Source organism: Crocodylus siamensis, chromosome 6 (assembly GCF_052110815.1).
Source record: "Crocodylus siamensis isolate JL-2025a chromosome 6, ASM5211081v1, whole genome shotgun sequence".
In the NCBI taxonomy this organism is placed as follows: Eukaryota; Metazoa; Chordata; order Crocodylia; family Crocodylidae; genus Crocodylus; species Crocodylus siamensis.
In genome coordinates this window covers 403,483-421,811 of record NC_143400.1, presented here as the reverse complement: position 1 = coordinate 421,811, position 18,329 = coordinate 403,483, and the positions used below count along the sequence as shown (strand labels likewise).

Genomic DNA, 18,329 nt, shown 5'->3' with positions numbered 1-18,329 from the left:
GGTAGGGCGCAGGGGATGCTGGGTAACGGGGCTGGGGGCGGCTCCGGGAGCTGCTGTTGCGCTCTGTGAACACACGGTGGCGCCCGGCACACGGCAAAGTCCTCCACCTCCTCGCGTGTGCAAGCAATCACGTGTGCGCGCATCCACACGTATGTAGAGCGCTCCCAGGAGTGTGTGTGTGTGTGTGTGTGTGTAAGGGACGCTTGTATCTCTGCACGTCTGCACATGTATCCATGCCACGCTGTGCACCCACGTACATCCGTGCTAAGCCATGGACCCACCCCGTGCCTGCGTGTGCATCTGTGTGCTGGGCCGTGCACCTGCACCCGCCCTTCCGCGTGCTGGGCCGTGTGCCCAGCCCCCATGCCCACGTGTACCTATGCTAGCACCCCCGTGTGCCAAGGTCCATGTGCACCCGAGGGCACCGTGTCCCCCACCCACCCGGCCATATTTGGAGCCATCCTGTGTGGCCAGGAGCCTCCCCACATTAATGCTCCCCTAGGGGTAGCAAGCCCCCTCCCCCATGTGGCACTAGCAGCCCGTGCCTGTGCAACACGACCTGGCATGTTTCACCACTGCCCTTGTGCGGCACCAAAGACCCAGGCGCCACGGCCTGTCCTGGGTCGTGGGAAGGGAGTGGGGTCAAGTGGTTAGAGCAGGGGGGCCCGGACGCCTGGGTTAGCACAGCAACGGGGGCTGTGCATGTGTGTGTCGTTCCCCACACGCATGCACACACACACACACACACACACAAATGAGAAGGCTCCAGGCAGGGTCGTTAGCAGACATGTTTATGATCACGACAGCGACAGGCAGAGACAGACACGGCGAGAACACGCTACAGACACGCGGAAATCCCCTGGCCCAGCCTGGCCCTGGAGTCACTCCAGAGCAACACTGGTTCCACCCCACCGGCATCGCTCCTGATTTGCACCACTTTAACCCCACAGAATCAAGGAGGGTCAATCCAGATTGACACTGATTTTACCCCATGGAAATCAGTCACTCTACACCCCACCACTTGGGGGGAGTCACTCCAGATTGACTCCAGTTCTACCCCAATGGTGTCAGCAGGGATGCTCCTGAGTGGCACCAATTTGTGCCTCCCAATTCCACTAGTCACTCCTGATTTACACCCATTCTACCCCAAGATGCCAATGCAGACACTCCTGATTAACACCATTTCTGTCCCCAGAGAGCAATGGAGTCACTTCAGATTTGTACTGTTTTTCCCTAGAGAATGAATGGGAGTGGATTGGGCTTGGCACCACTTTTACCCCACGGAAATCAGTGGATTCATTCCTCATTTGCACCATTTTTACCCCAAAGAATCAATGGGGCAATATCAGATTGATATTCGTTTTACCCCATGGAAATCAGAGTCACTCCCGATTTACATCAATCTATATACCAGTTATGGGGGGTCACTCCAGATTTAAGCCATTTCTACCCTATTGGTGCCAAAGGCGCTGCTCCTGATTTACACCAGTTCTACCCTAATCATCACAGGAGTCACTCTTTATTGACACCATTTCTATCCAAAGTCTAACAGAATCACTCCTGATTTGCACTTTTACCCCAGAGAATCAATGGAGTTGCTCCTGATTGACATCAGTTTCACCCCACAGCGGAGACTCACTCCTGATTTGCACCAATCTATACCCCAAGGTTTAACAGAGGCAATCCTGATTGATGCCCCGTTCTACCCCATCAGTGCCTATGGAGACACTCCTGACTTACACTAGTTCTATCCCTTGGGTGTCAGTGGGATCACTCATTTGCATCCACAGATACCCCAACTTCTCCGAAGTCACTCCTGATTGATACCACTTCTACCCCACTGGCTCCTGTCTTCCACACTGGTGAGCTCAGGATTGGGCCCAGCCTTGCGTGACCCCGCCCCAAACCCCTTCCGGGGGGTGGGGGGAGGGGGCTGTGTGCATGGGGAGGTCCTCTGTATCACAGTGATTGTGGTCGCCCCCCATTAAAAAAGGGGGTCCCACAAAGGGGGACCCCACTTCAAAGTAGCTGCCGTGGTCTGGGGGGGGCTGAAACCCCCAGCTCTGGGGAGGTCCGTGGCTGGCAGGAGGCTGAGACCCCCTGATATGGGGCAGGTCAAGTGGCAGGGGTGATACCCCCAGACTGGGGGGGGCAGAGACCCCTGGTATAGGGCAGGCCCCCTGGGGCAGGGGCCAAGACCCCTAGATTCGTGGGGGACAAGACCCCTAATATAGGCAGGCTGGGGGGGAAGACCCCTAGATCTAGGGGGGCTGTGGCTGGGGGGACCGAGACCCCGATACAGGGCAGGAGGGGACTTGACATGAATGGGACCCACAGACAAGGTGAGGACGGAGGTGGCGCAGGTGGGGGGTAGGGGGGCTGCCCCTGTGCCCCCCCTGCGCTGGTCTATTGGTGTGTGCGTGTGATTGTGTGCGGCTGTGAACAGCTGCCGGGGTGCCGGGCCCAGGGGGGGTGGGCCTGGCACCTGGGGGTCGGGGGGGCATGGCCCCCCCCAGCTACAGATGGGGGGAGGTTTTTTCCTCATGCTGTTTTGCTGGGGTATCATCAAGCACAATAGACTTGGGGGGGAGAGGCGGGGGGGGGCGGGCTCTATCGCACACATGCGAGCCTCGACACTAGTGCGAAGGGCATATGAGCCCCCCGGGAGTGTGCGTTTAGCCCCAGGGTCGGGGTGGGCGCTTTGCGAAAGCGAGTTCAAGATCCGATACACAAAGAAACTGGTTGGTACTGGGAGAAACTGGGGGTGGGAGGAGGAGCTCCACCCTGCTGGGGGTAAGAGACTTACCCCAGTCTAATGGCATCCACACCACTGCCTACCCCAGGATACTTCCCCTCCCTGCCTCTGCCACCAGCACCCAATAAAAGCAGGTTAATGAGTGGGGGAGGGGGGCAGTCTGTAAGTGTGGGCGAGCCACCGTCTGTCCACACTTACCCAGGGGTAAGGGTCTGGCAGGGGAAGGAGGGGTTAGTGTAGCTTCACCCCCCCCAGGGGGATTGCAGGAGAGTCTCCACCCCTAACGTGGGACCGCTCGTTCATATGCAAAGTGTCTGGGCGGAGCTGAAGGCCCAGCCCATGACTCATTTACACCAAGGGAAATAACCCTGTGCTGGCTGTAGGAAGCCCTGAAGGGGTGTTACCCAGGGACAAAGGCTGTTACCCCAGAAAAAAAGGTCGTTCTCCTGGGACGAAGGTCATTATTCCAGGATAAAGGTTGCTACCCCAGGATAAAGGTAAAGGTCATTATCCCAAGATAAAGGTTGTTACCCTGGGATAAAAGTCATTCTCTTAGAATGAAGGCCGTTACCCCGGGATAAAGGCCGTGTGTCTGGGATTATCCTGGGACAGCCCCCAGTGCCTGATCCAAGCACTAGCTGCAGCCGTGACCTCAGGACAACTCCAGGCGCGGGGAGCGACCCCCCACCTGTGCATCCGGGCTCCTCGTGCAAGCCGGGGCGTGGCCCTCGTGCGATGGGACGCGCCCCCCTACCAGAGCCCAGAAACAAAGCGCTAAAAAACCCCAATTTCAGATTTCACGGACTGAGGGGGGCTGGAATGTCTGTCCCCACCCCATGTGCCGGGGCCAGAGGGATCCAGGCCTGGTCCGTCCACATACCCCCCTCCCCCAAAAATACTGGGGTCCCTCTTGGGGTGTCTATAGGGTTATTCAGGTGGGGGGGCCTACAGGGCTACTGAAGCCCCAGCATGGGCTACCGAACCCCAGGGAGACCCCAGGCGGGGGGGTCATCATGGCCCCCTGGCAGGGAACGGGCGAGGCCCCAGTAAACAAGTCACCAACAGGCACCAGAAAGGGGTGGGGGGGCCGCGTGGCCCCCCCATACAGGCAAAGGGTCCCTGCTAGGCTGGGGGGAGGGGAGGGCAGGGGGGCAATATGGGGAGCGGAGAACCCACCCCCCAGCTTTGATGACCCCATCACTTCCCCCTGTTCAGCCCCGTATTTGGCTTCTGAAGGGCGCCCCCAAGCCCCCTGGGGGGGGTCTAGCACCATGAAGGGGGGGTCCCCCCCATGCCCCGATCCCAGGGGGGCCACGGGGGGGCAGGGCTGAGGTAGGATGTGGTCACAGGGCCCCGAGGGGAAGGCAAGAAGATGCTGGTGGGGGGCGGCCGCGGGGGGGTGGGGGACACAGGGGGGGTCAGGGGCTGGGGGCCAGGTCGGCCAGGAGGTCGGCGTCCACCGCGAAGGGCAGCAGGTCCCGGAGCAGGGCTGGGGGGGCACACAAATGGGGGGGGGAGGTGAGCAGCTGCTGCCACCCCGGATGCCCCTGGGGGGGAAGGGAGCTCTAAAGGGGTCCTCCCCCAAAAAACTCACCCATCGGCTCGTCCAGGGCCAGCAGCTTCTTGCCCCGCGGGGGGCTGATGTCCAGCCCCTCCTCCATGCTCAGCAGGAAACCCTGGGGGGGGCACCGCTCAGGGGAGGCCCCACCATGACCTCCACCCCCCATCTCCCCCCTTCCAGCCCTGCCTGGCCCTCCCATCTGCTCCACCAATGCCCCCCCACAGCCCCCACCCCCCACTGCCCCCGGACCTCGTACCAGGCTGAGGGCAGGCAGCAGGCTGGGGGGCTCGGGGCGGGCCCTCTTGGGGGGCAACGCCTCGTCCTCCTCCAGGCTCAGCTCCAGGGTCCTGAGGGGGCACAGGGGCATCAGGCACTGGGGGGAGGGAATGCCCCCCCCAGCCCAGTGTGGCTAGGGGGGAAGCCGGGGGTCTTAATCCCTGCCCCCTTCCTAGGCTCCACCCCTTTCCACAAGCCTTTTATGCCCCAACCCATCCCATGGCCCCTCCTTCCCCAATGCCCTGCCCCTTCCCCACTCGAAGCCCCGCCCCCGCTCAAGCCCCGCCCTCACCTCTTGCCAGCGGTGCCCCGCGCCCTGGGGGGCTGTCCAGGCCGGGGCTGGGTGAGGCGGGGGTCGCTGCCCCAGCGGGGCAGGCCGGGGGGCGGGGAGGGCCGTGGCTCAGCGCCGTGGAAGCTGCTGGAGCGCGGGCGCGGGGGGGGCCATGGTCGCCAGGCCGGCTCCGCGCCGGGTCCACCCAGCTGGAAGTCGTCGTCCATGGAGATGTAGGGCGCCAGCATCTCCAGGTCCAGCCCCTCCGCGTCCTGCGAGGCCCAGGCCGTCACGGGGGGCGCAGGGCTGGGCCCCGACCCCCCACCCCCGGGGCAGGGGCACCCCCCCGGTACCTGCAGCGCCGTCTCCACCTCCGCGCTCGACGCAAACAGCTTCTGCACGCAGACGCCCTCCACGTCCAGCAGCAGCTCGGCTGGCAGCGCCTGCGGGCGGGCGGGCGGGCGGGGGTCAGCGGGGCGTGAACTCCATCCCGGACCCCCATGTTCCCTGACACCTCTTATCCCACCCCCAGGACCCACCCCGCAATGCTCCAGACTCCCAGAGTGCCCACTATCCCAGCCCCCAACCCCCCACAGACACCCAGAACCCAGCCCCCACGCTCTGGACTCCCGGAGCGCCGCATTTCCCCGCCCCCTGAGTGCCCAATTACACCCCATATCCCAAACCCACCCCCATTACCCAACACCCCATGCTGCAGAGCTCCCCATATCCCCCCATCCCTGATATCCCATATCCCAACCCCACGCTCCCAGCCCCCCCATGCCCCTGACACCCAATATCACACCCCAGCCCCCCATGCTCCCTGCCCCCAGAGAACCCGCTATCCTAACCCCGTCCCCTATAACACAGCACCCAAAATGGACCCCTACCCGCTACCGCCCCCCACCCCACCAGACTCCACCCCAAACTCTCCCCCCCCCCAGGCCCAGCTACACCTCGTAACCTAGCCCCCACCCCCTATAACCCAGCCCTCCATGCTCCCTGCTCTCGGAGCACCCCTATCCCAGCCCCTTCCCCCTTACCCACCCCCCAGTGCCCAACCCTCCCCCGTGAGGGGGTCCCTTACCGGGGAGGTGCCCTTGATGGGGCGGCTGGGGGCGGTGCTAGCCTTGGGGGGTGGGGCAGGGAGAGGCTCCACCCCCTTGCCCCCTGGGGGGTCGAAGATGGGCCCAAGCAGGCGCTGCAGGTCGGGGCTGCAGAAGCGCCGCGGGTCGCGCTGGAGGTCAGCCTCGCTCACGTGCGCTGGGTGCAGGAAGGCCAGGAGCCGCGGGCCCCGCAGCTCTGGGGTAGGGGGCAGGGGTCAGCCCCCAGCCAGTGGGAGCCTGGCCCGGGCCCGGCCCCCCCCAGGTCCACTCATTAGGCAAGTAACTCTGTGGGACCTGTTTGTTCTCCCTACCAGTTTGCCCAGTAAGAAACTGGACTCAGAATCCAACCCGTCCCCGTCTGACCAGTTAAGCCAGTAACTAACTGGAGCCAGATCATTCTTTCCAAATAAACCAGTAGCAAAACTGGAAGTAAACTGCCTTCTCTTTCAGTTCAACCAGGAACCAACGGGAGCCAAATTGCGTCCCCACTTCCCAGTCTGACCAGTTAAACCTGCAATGAACTGGAACCACTCTCCCAGTTACACCATTAATTAACTGGAGCAAAGTTTGCCCCCCTGCCCCCAACACTTCCCAGTTGGACCAGTGAAATGAGTAACTGGAAACTGGATTCTTTTCCCTTCCAGTTAAACCAGTACCAAACTGGAGCCAAACCGCCCCCCACTTCCCCGGTCGCCCCGTTCCTCCAGCCCCCGGGGATGCACCGAAGCTGAGGTTGATGATGGTGTCGCCGGCATCGGGGTCGTCGAGGGCTCCGGTGGGCAGGGGGCCGGGGGGGCCCGGGGGGGGCAGGCGCCGCCCCTCCCCCTGCCGCTCCGTCTGCTCCAGGGACAGCACCACCCCTGTCTCCTCCACACAGCTGCGGGGGGGTGGGGGGGGTTGCGGTTGGAGCACATATCCTAGCCCCAAGACTGCCCCGCAGAGGTGATTCTCCGGAGCGTCTGGGCTGGGTTTGCCCCCTGCCCCATCTGAACTGGTCCCAGGGCTCGGAGAGTCCCAGTATCACCTGCTCTGGCTGGACCCAGTTCAACCCCCACACCGGTAGTTGAGTCATATCGGTCCCAGTAACCCCCCACACCCCTGGGAGGGTCCTGAGTCCATCCAACACCCCCCGCCCCCCGTTCTAGAGTATCATGGGGGGGGGCACAGCCCATCTAGAACCCAGCCAGGCCCTGATCTAGAACCTGACACCGCAGCGACTTGCCCACCCCCTCTAGAACCAGAGCCCGCAACCTAGAACCGGTTTCCAGAGTGCACCCCCCGCTGCAGCTCTAGAACAGTGACCGCCTCTACTCTAGAACCAGGGCCTGTCTCCATGATGATGGACCCCTTGATCTAGAACTGGAGCGCGTCTCCATGGAGACCAACCCCAATGACCTAGAACCAGGGCCTGTCCCTGCGGTGCCCCCCCAGCCCCAGCCCCACCTGAGCACGAAGTGGATGCAGACGATGCCCTCCGGCTGCGCGTTCTTGCTGTTGGAGATGACGGTGGCCTGGGTCTGGGTCCACAGGTAGCCCCCGCTCTTGGCCAGGAACCGGTACTGCCCCGTCACCACCTGCCCCTTGCTCAGCACTGCGAGAAGGAGGGCAGGGGGTCAGCCGGATGGACTGGAGGGGGGCAGCAGGGGCGGGGGGACTACCCGCCCCCGAGTGGGCAGCCCCCGGCACCCCCAGCAGCACCAGGAGAGCAAGATGCAGTGACATGTCCATAGCCCTATACTGCAAGCAGTGCGGGGGGATTCTCCCCTGGCTCCTGCGCACCCGGGGGGACGAGGCAGGGAGGGGGACCTGGGGTCTGGTGGGGGGGCACTCACGGGTGTGGACGCTGCGGCTGACGGCATCCGAGTCAAGGGCGTGGACGTACTCATAGACGGAGCAGCCCAGCAGCTCGGCAGGCGTGTACCCCGCCACCTCCACCATCCTGCGGCACACGGGGCGTCACGGGGGGGCCGTCAGGGGCAGGGAGGGGAGGGAGAGGGTGGGAAATGGAGGCAGAGTGGGGCCGAGGTGGTGGGTGGGGTCACAGTGGGGGTGTGACCCAGCTGGGGGAGGGTGACCTGCCAGGGACAGGGCTTTTCTGGAGATGGGTGGGGCCAAGTTGTGGGGGTGGAGCTGAGTGTGGGTGGGGCTCGTGTGGAGGTGGGAGGGGGCTGTGCTCAGAACCTGGCAGCGGGTGGAGCTCCGGTGTGGGCTGGCTGTGGGCGGAGCCCAGGTGGGGTGGGAGGCTGTGGGCAAGGCCTATCAGGAGAAGGGGCAGGCTGTGGGCGGGGCCGGGCCTCACCGGTCCTCGCAGTAGGTGAACTTCATGTCCATGCTGTGGCGCGTGAGCAGGGCACTGCTGCCCAGCGGCGCCTCCACGTGCGCAGGGTGCGGGATGGCCTCGCAGATCAGCACCAGGCAGCGCAGCGGCGGCTCCGCCTCCTCTGGCCCCGGCCCCGCCCCCGGCCCCGCCCCATAGGTCCGCAGGTGCCCAGCGCAGTGCAGCACCTGGCGTGGGATGGTTTAGAGCCCCGCCCCGGCCATGTCCCACCCCTACAAGGTGTGAGCCCCGCCCTGCCAGGCCCACCTCCCTAGTAGCCCGCCCAGGGAGGTGACCCCAGGATACCCCAGCTCCCCCCCAGGCCCGAGCCCCCCCCACTAGACCCCGCCTGCCCTGCCCCTGCCCCCCCCACAGGCCCCCTGCCCCCACCTTCCAGGTGGCCGACTTGAGGTTGACGGTGCGGCCGCGGGCGGTCAGCGTGCTCTTCATGCGCAGCGCGAAGCAGCGCTCCGTCGGCTCCGGCCGCTTCTTGGAGAACCCTGGGGGGCCAGACCGGCTTGCGGGGGCTGGGGGGGCCAAGCCTGGCCTGGGGGGCCTGGGGGGCTCAGGGGCTGGGGGGGCCGGGGGGCTGCACTCACCCTGCCGGGGGCTGAGCACGTCCTGCAGCTCCTCGTGGTCGCAGGGGTGCACGAAGTCGAAGACGCTGTGGCCCAGCAGCTCCAGCTGGGGGGGACGGGGTGGGGGGTCAGGGGGGGCATGCCCCGGACCCCCCGGGGGGGGCACCCCGGGGCAGCCCCCCTGCGGACCTGCCCGAGGCCCAGGTGCTTGCCCACGTTGTCCGACAGGTAGATCATGTCCCCGTCGCCGCTCAGCACCATGACGAAGCCATCCAGCGCCTTCAGGTAGCAGGCGGCCACCGGCTCCTCCCCGGCCTCAGCCCACGCCCCTGGGGGCAGGACGGGGGTCAGTGGGGCCCGGACCCCCCAGCGGAGCCCCGGTGCTCCCCCCGCCAGGGCCCGTCACCCTGCACCCCAGCACTGGGGGGGCCTAGAGGGATCCGCGGAGGGGGTCTCACCGTGGGCGAGCAGGCGGCGCAGGCGCAGGAAGCTGAGCGTGAGCCGCATGACCGAGGCCTTGTCCAGGTGGGCGCCGAGGCCGCGAGGCAGGGGCAGGGCGTGCGCCAGCTGCACGAACACCTCGGTCTCGCGGCTGCGCCGGCTCCGCGCCGCATCCCGCGACCGCTCCTTGCGCAGCTCCGTCGTCGACCTGCCGCGGCCGGGGGGAGTCAGGGGCCAGCCGCCTGGGTTCGGCCCCCGCCTCCGCCTGGTCCCGGCCCTGATCGCCTCGGTCCCGTGGCCATACTGGCCTGGACGCCTGGGTCCCAGCCCTGGCTCAGAGAGGGGAGTGGGGTCTGAGGGGTTAACACAGGAGGGGCTGGGGGCCTGGATGGAAGTGTGTGCACGTGCATGCACGCGCACGCGCACACACACACACAGTAGGAGGGTAGCATATCCCACACCCCCCACGGACCACCCCATTCCATGTGGAGCCCACGAGCCGACACCACTGCGTGCACATGCACACGGACACACCTATGCAGAGGGACACGTGTGCAGACAAACCTCTGGAGGCATGCAGGCACACAGGCAGAGATGCACACGCAGATACACGCAAGTTTAGGCAGACACCCGCAGAAGCATGCACACACATGCGTGGTGACACACACACCCATGCATGTACACGTATGCAGAGGTCTGCACACACACTTGCACGTTCAGACTCACACACCAGCTTACACAGACATGCAGGCACACAAGCCCACAGGGTCCCACGCCCACCTAGCCCCCTCCTCCATCTCCTGGGTCTTATGCCCTCCCCAGCCCCCAATCTCCTGGGTCCCCCTCCCCCCCAGCCCCCCAAATGTCATAGGTCCCACCCCCCAATCTCCTGGGTCCCACCCCCTCTACTCCTCCGTGGCCCACACCCCTGCCCCCCCTTCCCCCGCGGTCCCGTGCAGGAACAGCTTGTTCCCTCTGTCCCTTGGCCCCGTGCCCAGCCCCCGCCCCCCTCCCCGCCGCCTGCCCCAGTGTTTGCCAAAGGTCTGGGCAGCACCTTGGGGGGGGCAGAAACAGTCACGCCCACGGCACGGGCACATGGGGGGGCACTCACTCGCCCACAGAGCTGCCCCAGCCTCAAGCATTTGGGGACACCCCCCACCCCCGCCATGCTGCCAGGGCAGCTCAGCCAATCCACTGAGAGCAGGCAGTGAGCTTCCCCCCAGCAGTGCCCTGAATAAAGGGGCTACCGTGAAGCCCCCCATGACCCCCCAGAGCAGGGGGGCAGCCCCCCTCCCCAAACCATCCCCGCCAGAGCTCAGCTGTCCAGCCCAGCCGTGCGGCGCTGCAGATCCCCCCCCGCACGTGCGCTGGCAGCGCTCCCCGTGTCCGGGACACCGTGTTCCCAGCCGGGCGCCGCGCCAGCCCTCGCCGCCAGCAGCTGCAGGAAGGGGGGGGCACCACCTGCCACGTGGGGCCGGCGCGGACCCAGGCATCCGGGACCCCCCAGCCCCAGCTCCCCCCTCCCGGCGTGACCCCCCAGGGGCGACACCCCCCACACATGCTCCAGGCGGGGAGCGGGGTCTAGCAGCTGCAGCAGAGGGGAGCTGGGGGTCCGGACCCTCCTGCTGCCCGGGGGGACCCTCCCTTGCCCTGCTGCGGGGGGGGGCAGCGGTGGGAAAGGCTTCGTTGCCATGGCAGGGGTGGCGGGGGGGTGCTGGGGTCCCCCGCTCTGAAGGAGGCGGCGACGGGGGGCTACCCCGCCCCCCCGACAGAGCCGGCTGCAGGGTGGGGAGGGGGGCGGCTGCGGCGGGGCGTGGGAGTAGAAGTGCTAAGGCTTGGGGCCGTGCTAGGCCTGACTAGGCCGCCCCCCCGCCCCCCCTTGGCCGGCCGCCCAGAGGCCCCTGTTCCCGCCTCGGCCTACGTGAGCCCGCGGAGGGGAGGGGGCCGGGGCCGGAGCCGGAGCCCGGCCCCTTCCTGTTTGCCTTCGCGGCCAGCAACGCCGCCCCGGCCCTGGCCCCGGCCCCACCGCGGGGGCACCCCCAAACTGCCAGAGGGGACCCCCACGCCCATGTGGGGGGCAGCTCTGGGGCAGGCCCTCAAAGGGGTGAAGCCGGGGTGCACACAGAGGCCTAGCGTGGGGGGGGGCTGGACAGTGCAGGAGCCCCCCCCCACAAGAGCTAAGGGGACCCACAGCCAGGGGCAGGTTTTGGGGGGCAGCAATGCTGCAATGGGGCTGAAGCCCCCCCCAAGTCACCCCAGCCCTGCAGGCTCCACCAGCGATGCGCAGACAGGCCTGGGGGGAGCGAGGCCCCTCCGCAGCCAGGGCACCCCCTTCCTGGGGGCTGGGGGCACACGCACGACCAGGCCCCCCAGGTCCATGGGGACGCTCCCGGAGCCTGGACGCCTGCGTGCAGCTATGGGAAGGCCGCGGGGTGCAATGGTTAGAGCAAAGTGGGGGGCAGGTATAGGGCATCCGGACTCAGCTCTGGAGGGACAGGACAGAAGACCCCAGCCTCGTTAGCGCCCCCACACGATGGCAACTAGTTATTAGTTTGAAAGGCAGAGATGCCCCCCGCACTGCTACCGCCCCCTGCTGGCCCCTGGTGGGCACACGTCCCCCAGCCCCGCCGCCTGCCCTGGGGCGCGGAGCAAGGGCAGAGAGAGCTGGGCCGGCGCCCGGGCAGCCGGCGCTCGCGGGCCCTGCTCTGGGAACCCGAGCGTCCTGGACCCCAGCCCCGTTCACACCACGCGCCGCCCGCAGACACCACTTCCTGACCAGATCTGGGGCAAAAATGGCCCCCAGCTTCTTCGGTCTCGAGCATCGCGCCCCAGGCTCCCACCCCAGATCTGGGGAAAGCACCGGGCATCCGGGCCCCCAGCTCCGACCCCTGGGGCCCCCTTCCAGGGAGAGAACCCAGGATCCAGACCTCCCCTACGCACCCCATCAGCCCCGTCCAATATAACACCCCCCCGAAAGAAGGAGGCTGCCCCCTAAAAAGAAGCAACAGGCTGACAGCGGGGACGCGAGCCTCACGGACGCCCTCCCGTGTACAGCACCGAGCACGCGGTGCTGGGCAGGGGCAGGAGGGCGCCTTGCCTGCAAGCCTGGATCTCACTCCAGTTCCCCCGGCTGCCACCTGCCCCCCCCACCTAGCACACGCAGCCACACATCTGTACAGCTCCAGGCACACCCCGGTGCCCACCAGTGCCAGCCCCCCCACCACTGCCCAGGGGTGCCAGCAAGGGGGTAAGGCCCCAACTCACCCGCTGTGGGGTCCATGCCCGCATGGCGCCGCGGTGCCCACACCCCCGGTCCCGAACAGCGCCGCTACCCACGGGGACCTGAGGCCGCGGCCCCTCCTCCCCCCCACGTCACGGCTTGGCACCGGGCGGGGCCATGTGATGTACACACACGCGCACGCCACCGCACGTGCACCCAGCGCGGCCCCCGCCACCCCGGGGGCCACAGGGTCAGCGGGGCTGGGCTGGGCGCCAGGTCCCAGTGCCCTGTGCCCACTGCCGGCACGTGGAGGGGGGGCATCAGGGTCCAGGAGAAGCGGGCACCAGCCCTACCCGTCGGGGCAGGGCCCCCCCATCTCTCCTGGCACCCGGTGGGGGGCACCAGGGGGGATTTCGTGAACCCCGACAGACGCCAGACCTGAGCTAGCGCCTGGCACCGATCGTGGGCAGGGGGCTGCAATGCCCGAGGAGCCCGTGCCCACAAGCTGCTACCCCCCCAGTCCCCCCAACCCAACCCCAGAAACACCAGCTGGGCTGGGGGGGGCTGGCAATGGGGTCAGAGCATCTGTGGGGCAGGGACAGAGGGCACAGTTGTGCCAGGCCCCCGCGCCCGGAGCTGCACACGCCCAGGGAGGTGCCAAACTCCAGCACCCGCCCCCGCTCAGCCCCAAGACGGAGACCGCCCCCCCACCTGGTCCGCACACCCTGTGACCCAGTCGGTGCCCCCCCATCCCACGGTGCCAGGGCAGGGTGCCAGGCACCAGGGTCTCCAGTACACGGGTCCAATACATGCCACAAATGCTCAGGGTGGCGCCGTGCCCCCTTCCCCAGCCTGGCTGCAGTCTGGCAGGGGTCCAGCTGCGAAGGCACACGCTTGCACACGTGTGTGCAGGAGGGTTCGAGGAGGAGGGTGGCACCGAGCGGGGGGAGGCACACGGCAGCACAGAGGCTGCCCTGGCCCTGGCAACACGGTCAGCATCGGGGAGCTGGCGGGAAAGGGGGGGGTGGCGCCAAAGAAGTGTGTCTTAGCGTGTGCAGGCGTGTGGGTACCGGTAGGTGGGTGTGTCTGTGTGTGTGGGCGCATGTGTGTAAATGGGCGTGCGCACGCCTGTTGGTGCTCCCATGCGTGTCCGTGTCTCCGTGGAGGTCTGCCCACGAGCACGGCTCCGTGGCGGTGCGCGCGTCTCCGGACTGGCGCACGCGTCGCCATCCGTGAGCGGGTGGGTGTGGCTGTGTGTGCAAAGGGGCATCTGCGGGGGTCTGTGTGTGCACACGTGTCGATAGGGGGTCTGGTTACGTGTCTCTGGGCATCTGCGTGCGTCTCCGTGGGCGCCCCTCGTGTGTGACATGCGCCGTGTGGGTGTGGCGGTGCCTGCGTGTGCAGGTGTGTGTGGCGGTGCCCCCCGTGCGTGTGGCCCCGTGTCCGTGCCGCCACGCTCGCGTGCCGCCCCTGCCCCTAGGGCCGTGTGGGGGGGCCCGTGTCCCCGAGTGCCGTCCCGTGCTCCCCCGCCCGCGCCCGGTGCCCCCGGACCCCTCTCACCTGCCGGGGCAGCGCGGCCCCCGGAGCAGGGCGCGGCCCCCGCCTGGGCGCACCCGGCCCGGGGGGGCAAGGGGGGGCAAGGGGGCAGCGCCCCCGCCGTACCTGGGCGCCGGCACCCGCGCTCCCTCCATGGCTCGTCCCGCCGCCGCCGCCGCCGCCGCCGCCGCCGCGTCCCGGACCCCCTCCCCGCGCCCCTCCCCCCGCCGCGCCATTGGCTCCGCGCCCCGGGGGCAGCCTCTCGGGTGGGGCCTGCGGCGGGGGCTGGGCCGGGCGTGCAAGGACCCCCCAGCGTGCCAAGTCCTCCCGGCCGTGCAACCCCCAGTCTTGCAGGGCCCCCCCGGTCCACGCAAAGACTTTGTGTAGTGGTGCAAAGCCCCCAGGCCATGCAGTGAGCCTACGCCAGCCGTGCAAACCCTCCCAAGTTGTGCCAGGCTCCCCCCTCGTGCAATGAAACCCCCAGTTTGCGCACAGACCCCCCCACGGTTGTGCAACCCCCGGTCATGCAAAGCGCCCCCCCCGGCTGTGCAAACCTTCATAAGCCAAGCCCCCATCTCTGCAACCCCCCCGTGGCAGTGTGCAAGGCTCGCGGGGTGTGCACCAGGGTCGGGGGGACGCCCCAGGGGATGACAAGGGCCAGCGGCCACAAACCCCCCCAGACCGTTTCAGGCCAGACTCAAGGGGAAACGTCTTTACCGTCCGGCCGAGCAGACCCCCCCGGGGAGGTGCCGGCACCCTCAAGAAACGCTGGACGCTTGGACCCCAGCTGAGCTCCTGTGGGGGGGCTGGACCCGATGGTCTTTCGAGGTCTGGTCCAGCCCGAATGTCTATGGCGTGTGTGAAAGCTCCCTCCGTTGTGCAAAGCCCCCCTTGGCCGTGTAAAGCCCCCCCAGCCTGTGAAAAGTCCCCCTGGCCCCAGGTGTGCAAACTCACCGCTCCTCCTCTAGTGCAAAGCCCCCCCCCGCAGGGCTGCAGCAGGCGGCGCAGGAGGCAGCTGCCCAGGGCGAATCCAGAGTGACACCAGATTGCAGCCAGCCCAGGTCCAGATCCTGGTCTCAGCTGGAGCCGCTCCTGATTGCCAAGGCCCGAGCTGGGTCCTTGGGGCATCTCCCCAGGGTCAAGCCAGGGTCACCCCCAGTTACAGGAGACTCGGGGCTGGACCCTGGGGTGGCGTGGGGCCAGTCTAGGAGTCACTCCAAATCAGGACAGGCCCAAGGCCAGATCCTGGGCTCTGCTCCCTGAAATGGATCCAGAGTCAGTCCTGACTAGAACTGGCTCAGGGTAAATCCTGATCTCAGCCCCACTGGGGTCAATCCAGAGTGACTTCGAATTGTGATGGGCCCAGAACGGATCCTGATCCTCAGCTCCTCTGGAGTCAATTGGGAGTCACTCTGGATTGCAAGGGGGCAGGGCCCAGATCCTGGTCTCCATTCCTCTAAGGTCAATCTAGACTCACCTCTGATTGCAGTAGGGGCAGGGCCTGATCCTGGTTTCAGCTCTCCTGTGGCGAATCTGGATTCACTCTGGATTGTAATGGGCTGAGGGCTGGATCCTGGTCTCAGCTCCATGGGGTCAATCCAGAGTCACCCACCCCTGATTGCCGTAGGGGCAGGGCTGGATCCTGGTCTCAGCTCCACTGGAGTCAATCTGGAGTCACTCTGGATTGCAATGGGGGAAGGCCCAGACCCCAGTCTCCATTCCCCTAAAATCAATCTGGGCTCACCTCTGATTGTGGTAATGGCAGGCACAGATCCTGGTCTCAGCTCCCCTAGGGTGAATCTGGAGTTGCTCTGCATGGCAGCGCGCCGGGGCAGATCCCAGTCTCAACCTGGAGTCGCTCTGGATTGCAGTGGGCCTGGGGGCCAGATCCTGGTTTCAGCTCCCCTATGGTCGATCTGGAGCCACTCTGGATTGCTATGGGGCAGCACCGCATCTTGGTCACAGCTCCCTGGGGTGAATCTGGAGCATGTTCATTAAGGGCAGGGAATTCCTTGCCTGCCTCATTATAATGATTATTGATAACAAACAGGCTGAATAGAATAGTATTAACGAGCTGTTAACGGCTCAGGCACCGGATGCTGCTGGGCGCCGGGACACCCGGATTCTTCCCAGCCTGGGCCAGGAAGCGGGTGGAGGAGCCACAGCAGAGGGTGTCCAGGGGGGCCAGCGCTGGGAGGGGACTGGGGTCTGGTGGGACGGAGCAGGGGCTGGGAGCCCGGACACTGGGGCCCCGTACAATGGTCCCAGACACCAGCGCTCCCACTGGTCGCCGCGGCGCCAGCATCAATCGCCCCTGCCTCAGTTTCCCCTCCCAAGCTGTGCACCCCCAGCTCCCCAAACGTGCGAGCCTGCACTGGGGAAGCAGGGTCTCTGGGAGGGTGGGTCTGGGCAGCGCCCAGCAGGGGGCAGCTCTGCACCACGACTCCCTGTGCCGCCACCAGAGCGGGGGGGGGTTGGGTGGCCCGGCCCCCCCGGGAGCCAGCTGCACCCCACTGCCCTCCGCTCCAGCCCTGCCGCTCTGGGCTGCTCTCATGGACCACACAATGCTAGAGAATACAAGATTAGACTGGACTGGATTGTAACACCGTGCAATTAATGCAAATTTATAATGTAATATAATATAATATACACGCTTGTATCTCATGTAATGCTACGTAACAATGTCACGTTACTTGTCCCAGCCCCAGAGGGGCCCAACCCTGCCTGCACCACTGGGCCCCACCTCCCCCCGCCCATCACAGGCAGGGTGCCCCCCCAGCTCTGCCATGTGGAGCCAAGCACGTGTCTGCCCCGGCCCGGGGGCCCTCGCTGCCCGCCGCGGGAACCTGTGTGTTGCGGAGCCGACGCTTCGGGGCACAAGGAACCCCCCAGGCCAAGGCCAGCACCAGACATGGTTGGGCCAATCACAGCCTCCACTCTTTGCGCTGGAAGTGTGACCAACGCACAAGCACGTGCATGTGAACACACACACACACACACACACACACATATACTCAGGGATGTGCATACAAGAATACATACCTACACACACGCACATATACACACACACACACATATATACACTACACGTGCACACACATATATACAAACTCAGTCACACGCACACACTCACACACACAGTCATATACATGCTGTCACACACACAGAGCACAGTCATGCACACACTCACACAGACACACAGTCACACACGCACACAGATGTACAAAACCTCTTGCCCACACAGATGCACAGCCACGTGTACACACGCAGTCATGCATACACTCTCAACACACACAAACCACACAGGCTCTCACTCTCACAGTTATGCACACACACTCTCAGATGCAGAGTCATGCACACACTCTCACACAGATGCCCACCCAGTCGTGCACCCAGTCATGCACATGCATGCGCACATGCTTTCACAGACACGCAGATCCATGCACACACACACTCACATGCACGCAGAGCCATGCGCATGCCCTCACACAGGACACACACACACAGTGTCATGCACATGAGTGTGTACACAGGCACACACAGCCTGGCTCACATGCACACACAAAGCCACGCACATGCTCCCACACAGACGCCAGCAGTGTCTTGCGCATGCTCTGACACACACGCATATGTGGTCACACATACACTCTCATACAGACATACAGGGTCACACAGAGGCATGCACACACAGTGCCACGCACACATGCACACCCCCCCAGCCATGCCCAAATATCCGCTGCAAGGCCAGCACATGCAGGCACGGGCTGGACCAGGGCAACCGGACGGACAGGCCCAGCTGGCCCCCGTCCCCATCCTTGGGCCGGAGACGGGTTAAAAATACCCGGCCGGAGCCGCCCGCTTTGTCTGCCTGGCCCGGCCCGGCCCGCAGGGCCTGGGGGGGACGCGCAGCTGGGCCAGAGCCACAGGGGATGCTTGTGGGAACCAGATCTGCCCCCAGGAGGGGCCGGGGCCAGGGCCGGGGGCTCAGCTGTGCGGCTGCTGAGAGACGGGTAGGGGGACAAGGAGCCGAAAGATGCCCGGGGGCGAGGTCGGGGGCTGCAAGGCCCTGACCCCCCCACAAGGCTCAGCCCTCAGAGGGGACCCTATCACCGCTGCTGGGATGCAGGGGGATTCTCCAGGCACACGGAGGGGGCTATGGCATGGGGGGAGCAGGCTGGACTGGGAGTGTGGAGCCGGAGGCCCCCCGCCCCCCCCGCTCCTGTCCAGAGCCGACTCCAAGCCCCCAGGCCCGGGGACCCCCAGCTGGG

The 18,329-nt window shown here is 65.9% G+C and overlaps 1 protein-coding gene across 5 annotated transcripts; it reads right to left on the bottom strand.

Annotated features, from left to right (window-relative positions):
- Positions 1-775: 775 nt before the first annotated feature.
- On the bottom strand, positions 776-14,324 carry HIF3A (hypoxia inducible factor 3 subunit alpha). 5 transcript variants are annotated; one of them, XM_090056099.1, is made up of 15 exons: positions 14,188-14,324; positions 9,323-9,513; positions 9,054-9,193; positions 8,886-8,970; positions 8,677-8,786; positions 8,269-8,474; positions 7,802-7,908; positions 7,413-7,560; positions 6,692-6,846; positions 5,951-6,165; positions 5,217-5,306; positions 4,885-5,135; positions 4,573-4,663; positions 4,350-4,431; positions 776-4,244 (listed from the first exon to the last, which is right to left on the bottom strand). In XM_090056099.1, exons 1-15 carry the CDS (start codon positions 14,295-14,297, stop codon positions 4,174-4,176), a joined length of 2,052 nt encoding a protein of 683 aa, XP_089912225.1. In that variant the 5' UTR covers positions 14,298-14,324; the 3' UTR covers positions 776-4,173. The 5 variants fall into 5 exon arrangements, with proteins under 5 accessions (XP_089912225.1, XP_089912224.1, XP_089912221.1 ...); XM_090056098.1 differs by having other exon boundaries at positions 8,677-8,970; XM_090056095.1 differs by having other exon boundaries at positions 8,677-8,970; positions 14,086-14,241.
- Positions 14,325-18,329: the final 4,005 nt, after the last annotated feature.